Source organism: Prionailurus bengalensis, chromosome D3 (genome assembly GCF_016509475.1).
Source record: "Prionailurus bengalensis isolate Pbe53 chromosome D3, Fcat_Pben_1.1_paternal_pri, whole genome shotgun sequence".
Lineage (NCBI taxonomy): Eukaryota > Metazoa > Chordata > Mammalia > Carnivora > Felidae > Prionailurus > Prionailurus bengalensis.
In genome coordinates this window covers 6,445,503-6,461,117 of record NC_057356.1, presented here as the reverse complement: position 1 = coordinate 6,461,117, position 15,615 = coordinate 6,445,503, and the positions used below count along the sequence as shown (strand labels likewise).

The 15,615-nt window shown below is 39.3% G+C and overlaps 1 protein-coding gene across 5 annotated transcripts in view; it reads right to left on the bottom strand.

Annotated features, from left to right (window-relative positions):
* SBNO1 (strawberry notch homolog 1) overlaps nucleotides 1-15,615 on the bottom strand; it is a 58,595-nt gene that overhangs the window by 27,280 nt on the left and 15,700 nt on the right. For 4 of the 5 annotated variants that reach the window (XM_043557409.1, XM_043557410.1, XM_043557412.1 and 1 more), the window contains 11 exons: nucleotides 11,479-11,575; nucleotides 8,995-9,155; nucleotides 7,890-8,023; nucleotides 7,600-7,690; nucleotides 5,958-6,119; nucleotides 4,946-5,081; nucleotides 4,760-4,865; nucleotides 4,471-4,624; nucleotides 3,294-3,476; nucleotides 2,678-2,775; nucleotides 1,424-1,575 (listed from right to left, as the gene is read on the bottom strand). In XM_043557409.1, the coding sequence (XP_043413344.1) occupies nucleotides 1,424-1,575; nucleotides 2,678-2,775; nucleotides 3,294-3,476; nucleotides 4,471-4,624; nucleotides 4,760-4,865; nucleotides 4,946-5,081; nucleotides 5,958-6,119; nucleotides 7,600-7,690; nucleotides 7,890-8,023; nucleotides 8,995-9,155; nucleotides 11,479-11,575 (1,474 nt within the window). The remainder of the gene's footprint in view (nucleotides 1-1,423; nucleotides 1,576-2,677; nucleotides 2,776-3,293; nucleotides 3,477-4,470; nucleotides 4,625-4,759; nucleotides 4,866-4,945; nucleotides 5,082-5,957; nucleotides 6,120-7,599; nucleotides 7,691-7,889; nucleotides 8,024-8,994; nucleotides 9,156-11,478; nucleotides 11,576-15,615) is intronic. The other variant, XM_043557411.1, reaches the window with a different exon arrangement.

The following is a 15,615-nucleotide window of genomic DNA, read 5'->3' as shown; positions in this document are numbered from 1 at the left end:
TCAGGTTGAGAGAACAGACCTAATAATTATAGGTTTATAGAGTACTTAAAAAATAAAATACCTTAAAAAAATAACTTATGGAATACTTAAAAAAAAAATCTATAACACACCATTTTAGAAATCAAACAAGGTGCTGATTTGAATTATTTTACTGAATATTCAGAAAAGAGATCTGGAACAAACCATTAAAAGTTCACATATTAATGACATATATGGTAAGAACATAACTCAGCAAAGGGAAACGACCACGCGACCATTTAAGAGGCCACTGATTCTAAAACACAGCATTACTTTTTGTGCCACTACCATAAAAAGACGTTCTCAATTATAATAACCAACCCACTTCCAAGCATATTAAAAATGTAGGGGCACTTGGGTGGCTCAGTCAGTTAAGTGTCTGACTCTTGATTTTGGCTCAGGTCATGATCCTAGAGTCGTGGGTTTGAGCCCTGCTTGGGATTCTCTCTCCACCCTCCCTGCCCTTCCCCAGCTCGCGTGCTTTCTCTTTCAAAATAAACTTTAAAAATGTGAAAAACATGTACTTACAACAGATAAAAAAAATTAAGGCTCAAGTATCAGCCACTGTGTTTAGAATACACAGCATCACAGACATTCCAATGGAAGTTATCACTGTCCTAGAGAAAGCCTGTGAAGTTAACTTTTGTTTCTTAATGTTTATTTTTGAGAGAGAGAGAAAGAGAAACAGAGCATGAGCAGGGGAGGGGCAGACAGAGGGAGACACAGAATCCAAAGCAGGCTCCAGGCTCCGAGCTGTCAGCACAGAGCCCAATGCGGGGCTCGAATTCACGAATGGTAACATCATGACCTGAGCTGAAGTCAGATACTTAACCAACTAAGCCACCCAGGTGCCCGAGAAGTTAACTTCCGAAAGCCAAACATCTTACTAAGCATCTAAACACAAGCTGAAGTTTGCATATTATAAAATGTCTAGTAAGCACGGAGTGTATTCTTAAAAATAATAAATTAACAAATGACTCTTTAAAGACTGTAAAAACACCATATGTGTGTATGCATATGCAGCTATAACAATAGCAAGGCCCAGATTTTGCTGTGTATTGCCCACTAGCTATGTGAACCTGGGAAGATTCCTTAACCTCTTAATCTTTCTGTGCCTTAGTGTCCTCTGTCTAGAAAACAAAAAGCAAGACCTATTTTCATATGGATCCCTTGTGGGTTAAATGAAACAATGTATGGCCAGTGCTTAATATAGTGCCTAGCACCAAATTGTTCAAGTCCTAATTTAAAACAGGGAGTTACTTGTGTGTTCAAAACCACATAGGCAACAGTGAAAATATACAACTACATGCCAATTTAAGGAAGGCAGCTCAATCCCAAAATATAGCTGCTTCAAAATGCTCAAATTTACACTATTTTCAACATCATTTAAAGAAAAAAAACCCACCTTTCCGCTTCTTCACTTTATTTTCTTTACAAGGACTATCTCTTGGTGAACTATTGTTACTTGGAGCTGTCAAATCAATTCCTAACAAACTATACAGTTTTTTTCGATCTGGAGCAGGGAAGTGTTTTTCAATTAGTGACTGCAACACTCCTCTGTTTATAGGAGAAAAAAAAGTTGACAATTAGTGGTTCAGTTTGCCAAATAGTTTATTATATATAAAGTCTTACTGAATATATTTTTAAAATACATTTCCTAAAAAGTAAATACTGTATACTTTGTTCAGTTTTACAAAACAGTGATAATCCAGCTGAAGTAACTTTAATATTGTAGGTCAACGCTAACTGAAATAAAGTTCAGGCCAAGCCAAATATGCAATTTTTACATTTTCTAGTAACTACATTAAAAAGTAGTAAAAGAAAACTAGACAAACGTTTTTTAATAATACATTTCAGGACATATTCTACTATTATATAACAATGTATCATTTCAAAACGCAATCAGTGAGATGTAAAACATATACTTCAAGTCTTTGAATGAAATCTCCTGTGTTTACATTCACAGCATATCTCAATTTGGACTAGCCATTGATAGGCACCCGTGACTAGCTCCTACCATTTTAAACAACATAGTAATAGGCACATAAGTACAAAAGACAACAGATTAGTAGGTGCATGTTTTGGTTTTAGAAGCAGTTTTGGATTATATCCACCTTAAAAGGAACCACTTGAATATATCGCCTGAGGCAAAAGATAGGTGCGGCAAAGGTTATTTTGCTAATTTTACTACCACAGTTAACATGGCTAGGGTAGGCAAATAAACTGAGAAACGATGTCTAAAAACTTCTTTTTAAAACTCTTTTTGAATATCCCATGATTGCGTGCCATTTTTATACACAGATTACTAAACTGGGGCAAACTCTACTTATTGTTCGTGTGGATAATGGTAATTTCAAACACACAAAGCTGAAACTAAAACAGAAACTAATCCAAGCTGTCACACATTTCCAAGATCTACAAGACAAAAATCATACCCTTCCATTAGTTCAAATACTGGGCACAATATTGTCAAAATGCTTAACAACTGAGCATTCATATGTTGTTTTCCAAAGGATATACTGTCATGGATCGCACAGAACTGCAAAAACTAAGATCAGAAAAACTTTAATGATGTTAAGGATGAATCAAAACTTTTGCCTCCAGGAAATGCGAACACTTAAAACTAATCTAAATAAAAACTTAAAACCAAAAACATTACTTGGCAGTTGAAACGAAATCATTCAATTCTCCTCCACCCTCCTCCAAGGCTTCTAATGTTCTAGCTTCTCCTGTCGACTGCAGACCAATTACGACACACTGGAGAGAAAAACAGAATTATAAATAATACCACGCATGTGGTTTCTTAAGATGTATTTTACATATTTAGTTAAGAAAAAGGATTTCAAACAAGAATGACCCATTATTGTACATACGTGCTCATTTATTTATTCTGTATATATCTGAGGCATGCTACTGTGTGTAAAAAAACTTAGCTAGGAAATAGGATTACAGCAGTGGACATAATTAAAGCCCCTGCCTCAGTTCTTTGGACTTCAAGTATATCTATATTTTGCTGAAAAGAAAAAACTGTATGGCAATAAATACCCACATGTCATCAGTAGTTATATCTATGGATGGCCAAATTATAGTGGTTTATTTCTTTATACTCTTTTGAGCTATCTAAATTCTTTAAAGAAATGTGTATTTTAAAGTCTGACTACATTAATACTTTTACAACTCTCAGAAAGAGCAGGCTTTCCAAGCAGAAAGCCTGAACACACAAGACTAGGAAACATAACCAAAGAATAAATCTATTAATGTGTTCTTCAACTTACTTTTCCATTCTTGATTTCTTCTCGAGCTAGTTGCACAACCCTTTTAACTTTGGATGCTATACACAAGTATTTGAAAAATCTCTGGTGAGCAGACCAGAACTGACCCCACATGGATTTCTTCATGCGTTGCTCAGCATCAATCAGATCTGCAGCTTGCTGAAATCGCTCTCTGGCAATGACCCACTGAAGATACACAACCAACATTTTAGATATTTCATCTGTAAGTGTGAATTATTTAAAAATCACTGATTCGGGGCACCTGGGTGCCTCATTCAGTTAAGCGTCCGACTCCTGATTTTGGCTCGGGTCATGATCTCACGGTTTCTGAGTTCGAGCCCCGCATCAGGCTCTACGTGCACAGCATGGAGCCTGCTTGGGATTCTCTGTCTCCCTTTCTGCCTCCACCCCACCCCACCCCACCCCACCCCCGCTCGTTGTACTTTCTCTCTCTCTCAAAAATAAACAAACATTTTTAAAAAATGACCGATTCAAGCAAAATAATGTCAGGTGCAAGACTAAACATTAATTTAATAAACCAACTTCAGTAGCTTGGGAAGCTCTAAACAAATGTTTTTCAGGATGTTCACAGTTGCCTCGAAACTCTTCTTAGCAACTACAGTCATTTTAGGGAATAGTTACACTGTAATTTTAAAACTATGCGACTTAAATAAATGGCTTTTTAAAAAGTTTATGCATTTAAGTGATCTCTACACTAAATGTGACTCGAACTCATAACCCTGAAGATCAAGTCACATGCTCTTCGACTGAGCCAGCCAGACACCCCATTGTAAATTGCTTTTTTATGTTGTTTTATTTATTTATATTTACTTGAAAGAGAGAAAGCACACGTGCACAAGCGGTGGAGAGAGGCAGAGGGGGAGAGAAAGAATCTTAAGCAGGCTCCACACCCAGCATAGACCCTGATGCGGGGCTCGATCTCATGACCCTGGAATCATGACCTGAGCCGAAATCAAGAGTCAGACACTCAACCGACTGAACTACCACTACCCAGGCTCCCCAATAGCTTTTTTCTCCTAATAAATTACTTTAACAAAGAGAAAGCTTAGAAAATTAGGAAAGTAAGGATCTGGTGATTTATCTGTTGTTTTACAGCAAAATATACTCTTGTGGGCTGACAGACATTAAAAATACTAGGAATTAAGAAATAACTTCTCACCAGCTTGACTGCTTTGTTATACATTTTCACATAGCTCTGAGAAAGAAGAACTTCCTCAATTTTGAAGGTCACTCCAGTAAAGCTCAGCTGTCGAGCAATGTACATTCCTCTAAGTTTCATATCCATAGCAACTATTTCCATGGCACCAACACCTCTGAATAAAATTAAAACACACAGTAACTATCATTAAATATAGTAGGGCTTTAATATAAGTGGAAAAGGTTTTAGCAGTAACACCTCTTTTAAACTGCAACTGAGAACAAATAGAGTATGCCGTAAACCACCTTACCTCCGTTCTACTGCTTGGATAAAATCACTGAATTCTCTAAATGGAGTTCCCTCACCCCATATTCCAAGACGGTTCATATAGGCCATGTTTCGTGGTTCAGAAGCACCTGAAAAATCCCCAAACAAAACATGTTATAGCTGAATAAATAAGTCACACATGTATCTTTCAAATAAAATAACAACTCACCAGTGGCACTAGCATAAACAACTCTGGCCTTTGGCAATTTGTTCTGAAGCTCTAAAACTGCCAAGCCTGTCTTGGTTGGCTTCGAAGAACCAACAGGACATAAGTTTTTTGCTTTATGGCATTCGTCAAAGACTATCTGTACAGAGTGAATTAAGGAACATATCACAGTAGCAAGTATTTCTAATCTTTAAAGAAGACTTAACTTTTATTTCCTTAAGGTCTTGGGGAACATCCCAAATTTCTGTGGTAGAGGAGTGGGCCAAGTTCAAGATAATCAGGAAGGGAGAGCTGCCATGGATAATAAGCCCCTGAGCATTAACTTTTTAAAATAATACCAACATACCCATCATACAGCTTTGTAAAACCTATAACATTTTACCTTACTTGCCTCAGATTCTTTTTAAGATCACAAACATAAATGAAGCCCTCTACGTGCCTCTCTTTGACGTAACCCCTCCCTTTCAAGTCTCAGAGGCAACCTCTGATTTGGGTATTTCTATTAACCTGATATTTAATTCTTGATTAGAATGGAGGAAAGGATCCACCCTGGCAAGAAAGGTACACCACACAATTTTGGCAAATTCTCTAAGTAGAAGTACAATTGGTAACTAACTTAATGGGCATTTTAAAAACTGGCATTCCTCATGCAGGACAGCAAAAGGTTTGCCATGGGTAAACAGGTTTGAACATCACTAAGTTCAGTTTTTTCCCCTTAGTCGTCTCAGGTGCTTTACTATATCAATATGCACCGTGAATCCCCAAAAAGAGGAATATAGCATTCATCACGTCCCACACCTCTTAACATTTCCCTAAACCAGGAGCTTACATACTGGCCTCCTATATGGCAGCTACAAAACAGAATCAACTTTCTGACCCCTTGGGTGCTGAGCTATCCTAAAAGCTCTCATCCCAGCAATTGCAGTTAACCTCAGGATGTAGTTTTCCAAAGGTTTATTCTCACATGCACTTTTGTGTCATTAAAAAACATAAAAACATTTATTGAAAAGGATACCACTCCATCGAAGTCATCACCACACCAATGCAGAAGTTGTTTTAATCTAGTTTTGTATTTACCACCAGACTGACTTTCACCAATAAGGGAAGAATAGGTAGCAAAAATAACACCCTTTTTCACGCTCCCGTTATGTTTGGAAGAAATTTTTCCATATTTAAACTAAAAAAGAAAAAAGAAGTTATAAATATACTTTTTTCTCTGAAACATTTATCTTACCTAAGCTTCTACAGCAGGAAACTGGTGAGTCTATCATGGGTTTTAGGGAAGTCAAAGGACCCCTAAGACCATACACAAAATTTCTTCTACATACGTATACACACACACGTACCATTGTATGTGTGTACATACACACACACATAACTTCATGACATAAGGATCCAGTTTTCGTCAAAGTCTCAAAAACCTTTTTTTTTTTTTTTTTTTTTTTGAGAGAGTGCTGGCAGGGGAGGGGCAGAGGGAGAGGAAAAGACTCCCCTAAGCAGGCTCCACACCCAGCAGGGAGCCACCCAGGCCCTCCTCAAAAAACTTCTATCAACAACAACAACAAAAGATTACAGGGGCTCCTGGGTGGCTAAGTCAGTTAAACATCCTACTCTGGATTTCAATTCATGTCATGATTTCGCCACCATGGGATCAAGCCCCGCATGGGGCTCTGTGCTGGATGTAGAGCCTGCCTAAGATTCTCTCCTCTCTCCCTGTCCCTCCCCTACTCCCTCTCTCAAAAACAAAACAAAAAGCCGAAAGGTTATAAACCAAGCTCCCCTCTAAGAAAGAAGTCACGATATTCATTCTACAAATATTTATTGTGCACTTGCTATATGCCAAGTCACTGTCAGTCCTGTGTCATAGGTAACAAGCTATGCCAGTCAGTTTTTTAGTTTGAGCTGTCGGTTATCAACTCAAGAACCAGCACCACCAATCCACTCAGTCATACCCCCCCCCCCCCCCAAAAAGCCGATGATGAGCAAGGCAACACTGAACCAACTTAGGGCCACATGGAATGCTTGTCCTTACTTATTTTCAAAAGGCTAACGGGGAGGCACCTGCAGGAACCAGGTCTGTCTATTCCACCCTGGTAACTCCAGCAGTTGGTGCACAGGAGGAGGTCAGTAAGGGTTTGCTAAATGAACATGAAGATTCTTATCACATTAAACTGCTTTAGATACCTACCCACATTTTCTTCCACTTGACAGTATTGTTCTTACATAAACTCAGGTACAGATACACAAATCTACCAGACAAATCTCCAAATCAGTCTCCAAAAGTCAACAATTCCCTATGTGCTGTGATGGGCACACTACCTGTCCACACAGCTTTACTACAGTGCACCCTTCTACACACAGTTGTGAGCTTCAGCATATAAAGTCACCTCAGAAACAAAGACCAACACTGAAGACTGAGAATAAACTCTGTAACGACAGAGACAAGGCCTATTTTGTTTGTCACCACCCAACCGTACCTGGCACAGTAGCTGACATACAGTAATCCACAACCCAATGAGAATGGCTAGCCCTCAACTGATGCTTTCGGTAAAATAACTCACTTGATCTTTGTAACTCTACAAAGTAGAACCTGTTATTATTCCAATCTCACAGATGAATCAATATTTACTGAATGACTGAATAGAAAATTTTCATACCTTATTTAATGAATGAACCAAAATGTTTTTTGCTCCAATATCCCTCAAATCTCTTTCAGCATCATACTTCAAGTCATTTGAAACACTGAACCTGCCACATAAAAAAGAAAACAAAAACAAACACACACACACAAATTAAATGCAAATTCCATCAATCTAGCAGTACTCAGGATAAATAAAACCAGGCCTCGACACTTAAAAAATACACCTACTCAGTAATAAAACCCATCTCACATGCGTAAGTAATTATTCACAAAAGAAAGCTTACACAGCCTTTGGCACTTACTTACCATAATGCTCTTTTTCTACTCAACAAATAATTTTCATAGATGATTCCTGCTATCGTCCTTCCTTTTCCTACACCAGCACCATCACCTATTAAGAAGCCAGCACGATCTCCATTAGGTAGGAATGTTTCATGTTGCTAAAAAAGAGAAAGTTGATAATTAATCTACTCCTTCAAATACCTTAGCCATCAGTCTTTTAAACAGGAAAATATTAATGTGATTTATGCGCAAATGACATACACTTTGGCTTAGTATGAATACTTCCTTTATATTTACTAAGTATTGTTTCTTGCCACACTCACATGCACCAGGTAACTGAAGTCAACAAACTGGTGAGCATTCTCCCATACCTGTTTCAATGCTTGCAGAGTCAAATACAAACTTTTAATGACACATAAACACGGGGGATGGTTAGCTGTTTGGCCATTACTTATTTTACAGAAATGGAGTACGACAGAAGCCCTCTCAAGACAACTAGCATAACTCTAATTCATGGTTTTAAAAGACAGTACCATACCCATACACTAATACTACAGTTTATTCAAACACCCACAAGGGTATGGGCTTTTAAGTCTTTTCCAGCATTCTACCACCAAAGTTAAAAAAGCTGCAACAGTCATCCACCAAAAACAAAAACAAAGTCAACCACCCATCTATCCATCTCCTTAATATATATGTTCTCAATCTAATAGTTCTGTCGAATAGACTTCCAATAATACATTTGTTAGGTCAAAGGACATATGTTATTTTTTCAAGCAAGCTCTGCGCCCAACGTGGGGCTTGAACTCGTGACCCCGAGATCAAGAGTTGCATGACTCCAAGACCAAAAGTTGCATGACTGAGCCAGCCAGACGCCTTAAGATATATGTATTTTTAATTTTAATACACATTCCAAAAAGGCTGTAACATTTGTCGTTTCTAGTAGAAATGCGCACCTCCTGAATCCATGCTACCTGTTTAATTATCAGACACGTGAAACTTCTATAAAAATCACATTCACAAGTTTTTCATGCAAGGAAAACGTAACCTTTGCATTAAAACAACTGTATTATATGGACCAGGATTCAAAGATAAATATTGTATGTAGCTACGAAATATTATTGCTTACCTGCGCTGCATAAGTAATTGCCTCAAGCTGTAACGCTGATAACCAGCCATTATCAATGGTTTCTTCAGAAATGGATGTTTTGTACCAAACATCAGGAGGAGTAACACTGGATAAAGAACTAGTTTCCACTACAGCATCTGGATGACGTAGGCCAATTTTTACTGAACGAAAAATTTAAAAAACGTCATTTTAATTTTTCTAGGTAACAACACTTCCAGTTTTATTATATGATATTGCCATATTTTTCCTATCATAGAAAAAGTAAAAGTAAATAAGCAACTATACACTTCAGGATTCTATAAAGGCATTGATGGGTGGTAAATTACTATTTAAATTTGACTAAAAGGACCTATTTATCAAACACTCATGCTTTAAATAAAGATCCACTGATTAAAAAAGTCTAGAAAAATATGGACTTGGTTCATACCACCAGGTTCTCCAATAGCAACAAACACAATCCTAGATTTGGGAATTTATTTGAATGAATCATTCCCTTGCATCGGTGAAACAAAAGTTTGGAATGTAATTTTATTTTGAAAGGGATTTTAATGGAAATCTTGGCCATAAAATTAAACAGCAACTAATTCCCCAAAATGCATTATGTGAATAGCTTTAAACAGAGGTCAGCAAACCTCTTCTATATATAGTCAGACAATAAATATTTCGAGCTTTGCAGAGTATCTGGTGTTACTGAACATCAGTATTGTAGCAATGTAAAAGCAGCCACAGCCAATAAATAAATAAACTCACGCGCATGGTTATGTTCCAATAAAACTTTATAAAAACAAGCAAAAGTCCAAATTTAGTTTGCTGACTTTGGTTTCAAGGGCCATGGATAAACTCTCAATCCTTTTATGAACTATTATGGGTGGGAGGGGGAAACTACCCATTTCGGATACCACAACCTGAAGTTCGTAGTTTAAAAATGTATACAGGTATGTAAGTATATGTGTACGTATTATTTTTAAGTAGCTTCCACATCCACGTGGGGCTTGAACTTACAACTCTGAAATCAAAAGCTACATGTTCTACCAGCTGAGCAAGCCAAGTGCTCTTTAAAGTTCGTCAAAAAACAATTATTTTTACTGTATGTTCACTAACTTGGATTTAAATTTAAAAATAAAATTTAATTAAAAAAATTGTTTTTCTTTTACTTCTAAAGTTCATTTTAGGGGCACCTGGGTGACTCAGTCAATTAGGTGTCTGACTCTTGGGTTTCACCTCAGGTTTCAGTTCTCACAGTTTATGACATTAAGTCCCGAGTCGGGTTCTGTACTAACACCATGGACCTGCTTGGGAGTTCCCTCTCTCCCTGTCCTTCCCTGGCTCGCTCTCTCAAAATACATAAATAAACTTAAATAAATAAATAGAGACACCTGGGTGGCTCAGTAGGTTGAGCGTCCAATGTCGGCTCAGGTCATGATTTCATGGTTCATGGGTTCAAGGCCCCACACATCCAGCACTCTGCTGTCAGTGTGGAGCCCGCTTTGGATTCTCTATTCCTCTCTCTTTCTGCACCTTCTCCTCTCCCACTCACATGCATGCACGCTCTCTCTCAAAAATAAACATTAAAAATAAATAATTTCTTTTTAAATGGCCAGAAAGTTATGGGAGCTTGAAGTCCATACACAGTTGGTAAACAGATTTTTTAGTTCAAGTGGTAATATTAGTGGCTTTTTATAGAAACTCAGAGTACATAAAAGATTCTAGCCATGTGTATATTTTTTCCATCTTATCACCACCATATAATGAGAGTGAACATTTGGGTTTTTTTTTGAGAGGGAGAGAGTACATGCTCGAGGCAGGAGGGAGGTGGGGAGAAGGAGAATCTCAAGCAAGCTCCATGCGGAACTGAAGCCCCACTGGGCTCAAATGCACAATCATGAGATCGTGACCTGAGTGAGCCTAAATCAAGAGTCGGGCACTTAACCAACTGAGCCACCCAAAGTGAACATTTTTCTACTAAAGTTAAAAACTATTAATTTTCAGTTTGACATAGTATAGTGGTCACTAAAAAATAAAACATGGTTGTTACGGCAAAAAGGGAGAAATGTTAATGTACACTATTGAAATAAATAGCACATTGTATTTTTAAGATTCCCGTGCTTTTGTTTGCATAAAGTATATAAAGCTAAGGTACAGACTTACGCCTCTATAATTCACTATGATTTTATACCTGCTGCTGACATGAGCAAAATTAACTTGAAACAAAATAAAGCCCAAGCTTTTTTACTCTTAGTTTTAAAGGACTTCAACCCAAAACAGTTTTAACTTTCTGTAGGAAAAAATACACCAGTAAAATTTTCACCTAGATATTTTAAAACCTGTAATAGTTTAAAACAGATTATAAGGCTCACACTTGTCAAATTCCAAGGTACCCAATATTGATAGATCCTAATAGGTAATAACATGTGTGGGAAAGTTACTTAAGTTCAAGAGGAACCCAAAAGTCTTTCATCATTTTGACAAATCCCAAAGACATACATTTTATTGGCATATATTCTGCGTAGGTTTCTGCATGACCCATTTCTTCTTCATCTTCCTCCTCTGGTTCATCTTCCTCTTTCACAACAGGGACCTTCTGTAACATAGAGCATGATCAGAGACTGGAGGTCCAGCCAACACACAGGAAAACTCCTCTGTAGGAATACTAGCAATCTTCAGTCTTGGAAACATGACATTCCTCTTCTATGTTCCCTCAAAGCTGGATCATACTTTGGTTCTTCCGTGCTTCTCTGATGAGCAAAGATAATCCATGCCCTACTCTCAGCTCTAACACACTGCTGGGTCACCTCAGGGCTCCACCTTCCTTCCAGTCACTACCTCTCAAACTACTTTCCCCTTTGCCTACCACCCTCCCTGATGCCCAGAACTCTTTCTAACCTCAGTCCTTGTCAGTTCCAGGAAGAGAAGGACCAAAAGGCTTAGGAAGGAAGGTGGATGAGCCCCAGCAGCTCATCCTACAACATCAATGGCAGAAACCACTGAAGCCACACATCCCACCCTCATTTTAGTGAACCTTCACGTCACCTGTCTTCTCTCCCTCGGACATTGAAACTAAAACCCCAGAAAACTCTGGATTTAAAGGTTCTTCTGAAGGACGGAGCATTTACTTCAGACATCTGTGTCTCCACAAACACAACAATCACATATAAGAAAGCCATATCACTTACTCTCTAATCCTTGGCACACGTGAAAATGAAATGGGGAGCTATTAGTTAAGCACACCAGGAAAACTAGAATAAAGCCAGACTGTCCTAGACAACTCGTGTGAATGGTTACCAATCACATGTTCCTTTTTTTCTTCACAGAATCTTAAAGGAGGAGCGGTAGGGAGAAATAGGGGAATAGAAAGCCCCTGAACAAGCCTCTTTTCACTACAAGTAAACCAACACCAAAGATATTTATTAATGTGCTTGTTCAAGAAAGACTATAAAGAAAAATCTGTGAAATCCAGTATATCCAGAAAAGGAGGGGGAAAAAAGAAAGAGAGAGAGAGAAGCCAGTCAGGGCCTACAGGCAACGCCAAGGATAACAAAACTTTGAAAGGTAAGGGCAGGCTCTTCGATTTCTTTTTATTTTGTCTAGAGTTATGATGGCAAACAGATGCTCAATAAAAGTGGGAAGGAAGAGGGAGATGGTAGATAAACATCCAATCAACATCAATCCATGGAATCCTTAGGAAAAAAATCCAAAAAAGTTCCGAATGTTCTTAGAAAGTATGCCAAAATAAAACTCAATTTGAGAAACCGGAGACAAAGTGCGGTTGGCAAGGAAACACATACAAATCCTCATTCTGCTGTTAATTTGTGTGGCCTTGCTTAAATCACTTAAACTCTGTGTCTTCCCCATCCCACCTTCAGCCCTTTCCCCACGTTATCAAATAAGACTAGGGGACCTGGGGAGCTCAGTGGGTTGGGCTTCCGACTTCAGGTCATGATCTCCCAGTTCGTGAGTTCGTGAGCCCATATCGGGCTCTCTGCTGTCAGTGCAGAGCCTGCTTCAGATCCTGTCCTCCTCTCTCAGCTCCTCCCCCACTCATGCTCTCTCTCTCAAAAATAAATAAAACACAAAACATCGAAGAAAAAAAAAAAAAGAATGCATATGCTAAATGACCAGCCTCCTTCCCTCTCCCTCTATCTTATCTTCCCTTACCTGAATTAAAAAAAAAAAAAAAAAAAAATCACCAAGAGTGTTAACTGGAAGATAAGCTGGTCTACTGTCTGGTCACAAAATCCAGGGACACACAGGTAAATTTCAAAGCCAATAAAAAGGCAACTGAGGGTCCCCAAGCTTCAGGTCAAGGAGATAAATGAGGGGGAGTGGGGAGACTAGGGTACCTGTGGAACGCCCACCCAACACACAAAGTCCACGTTCCTACTCAGCCAGAAGCCTGTTCAGGTGGGAATGTGGGCCCACAGTCGTCAGGTACTCCTGTTTTTCAGGAGAACCTGGAAATCAGAGGATTTTTATGTGGTAGCAACAAATTCAAATTTTTTCAAAATACTGTGGAGTCCCACCCAACAAAACACATTTGTCAACTGGCTTTGGTCCACAGTCTACCAGTTTGTGATCTCTGCTAGAGATACAGATTTTTTTTTTTAATTTTTTTTTAATGTTTATTTATTTTTTTTGAAGGAGAGACAGAGTGTGAGTGGGGGAGGGGCAGAGAGAGAGGGAGACACAGAATCGGAAGCAGGCTCCGGGCTCTGCGCTGTCAGAACAGAGCCCGATGCGGGGCTCGAACCCACGAACTGTGAGATCATGACCTGAGCTGAAGTCGGACGCTCAACCAACTGAGCCACCCAGGCGCCCCGATTTTTTTTTTTTTTTTTTTTTTTTTAAAGTAAGCTCTATGCCCAACGTGGGGCCAGAACTCAAGACCTCAAGATCAAGAGTCACATGCTCCACTGACTGAGCCAGTCAGGCGCCCGTTAGATGTTTCTTTCTTTCTTTCTTTAGAGTTTATTGGTTTTGAGGGAGAGAGAGAGAGAGAGAGAGGGAGGGACGGAGGGAGGGAGAGAATGAGTAGGATAGGGGCAGAGAGAGAGAGAGAGAGAGAGAGAGAGAGAGAAAGAGAGAGAGAGAGAGAGAGAGAGAGAGAGAGAGAGAATTCCAAGCAAGCTCCATGCTGTCAGCACAGAGCCTGACGTGGAGCTTGAACCCACAAACTGTGGGATCATGACCTGAGCCAAAGCTGGATGCTCAACCAACTGAGCCACCCAGGTGCCCCTCTTTTTTTTTTTTAATATTTATTTTTGAGAGAGAGAAAGCACGAGCGGGGGAGGGGCAGAGAGAGAAGGAGACAGAGTATCTGAAGCGTGCTCTGTGCAGAGAGCCCCATGCAGGGCTTGAACTCACGAATCGAGAGATCATGACCTGAGCTGAAGCCACCCAGGGACTCCCTGTTAGAGGTTTCTTAACTGCAAGGACAACAAAGAACTTCTGGCATATTACGGGCAAACATAAGCTGAACTGGGAACCTGAGTACTACATACATTTTTTAAAGAAAAACGCAATCTCAGGGTATCTAGGTGGCTCAGTTGGTTAAGTGTCAGACTTGGGTTCAGTCATGATCTCATGGTTCATGAGTTCAAGCCATGCATGGGGCTGTCTGCTGTCAGAACAGAGCCCGCTTGGGATCTTCTGTCCCCCATTCTCTGCCCCTCCCTGGCTGGTTCTCTCTCTCTCAAAAATAAACTTAAAAAAAAAATAAAAAAAAAGAAAAACGCAATTGTATTTTCTAAAAATCAACTTCCATGTAAGTTGCTGGCACACAACTATTAAGTAAACTGGGTCCGGCCAGCATTCACTCTCCTAGTCCCTGTTCAAAACCTCAGGCACAGACGGCTGCGCTGTGTCTCCAGTTCCTTATTCCGTCCCCAAGTCTTAGCAATCCTCTGGTATTGTTACATGTTTTCTTTTTTTTCTTCCCTCTCACCTTGTTCCAATCATTCTCTTTGTAGTCTCCCAAGTTTAATTTCTAATACTTCCTTCTGGAGTACTTAACCAAAGGGTCTTCCCCCCACCAACCCATCCTGAGTCACTAACAGGATCCTCCACTTCCAGTGGCCCCGACTGGTGCTGCACCAAGTCCAAATCTTTCAAACTCAACTCAGAACCCTCCAAAGTGCCAAATCCAACTATTCGAACTTCCTCATGGCTTACGGTCACCTAAACATATAGCCGTCTCCTCTGTGCCAATGCATTAGCTCCCTTCCTAAAATGCCCTCCTACAGTGTCTCCAAACTCAACACCAATCTCCATTATATCTCTGCCACAAAATGAAATCTTCTCAGGCCATGTGAGTCCTGAGAAGGGAGACCTCCTCTTCCTCCAAAGTCATAACCCTAATGGTGACTGTCCCAACGTACTTTTTGCTGTACCTTCTATTACTACTTACACCATGTGCTTGTCAAATTGTGTGATTATGGAAGGGGGAACCGTGTAGTATACCTCTTGTACAAACCCACCACACACATGCAGTGTTATACACAGCAATGAAATAAATGTACAGAATTAACTAACCCAAAACATACAACATTTCCAAACTATAAGGAAAAAGATTACTTGTAACTAGAACATTATATGATCTGACAGCTCAGAACTAGCTATACATGC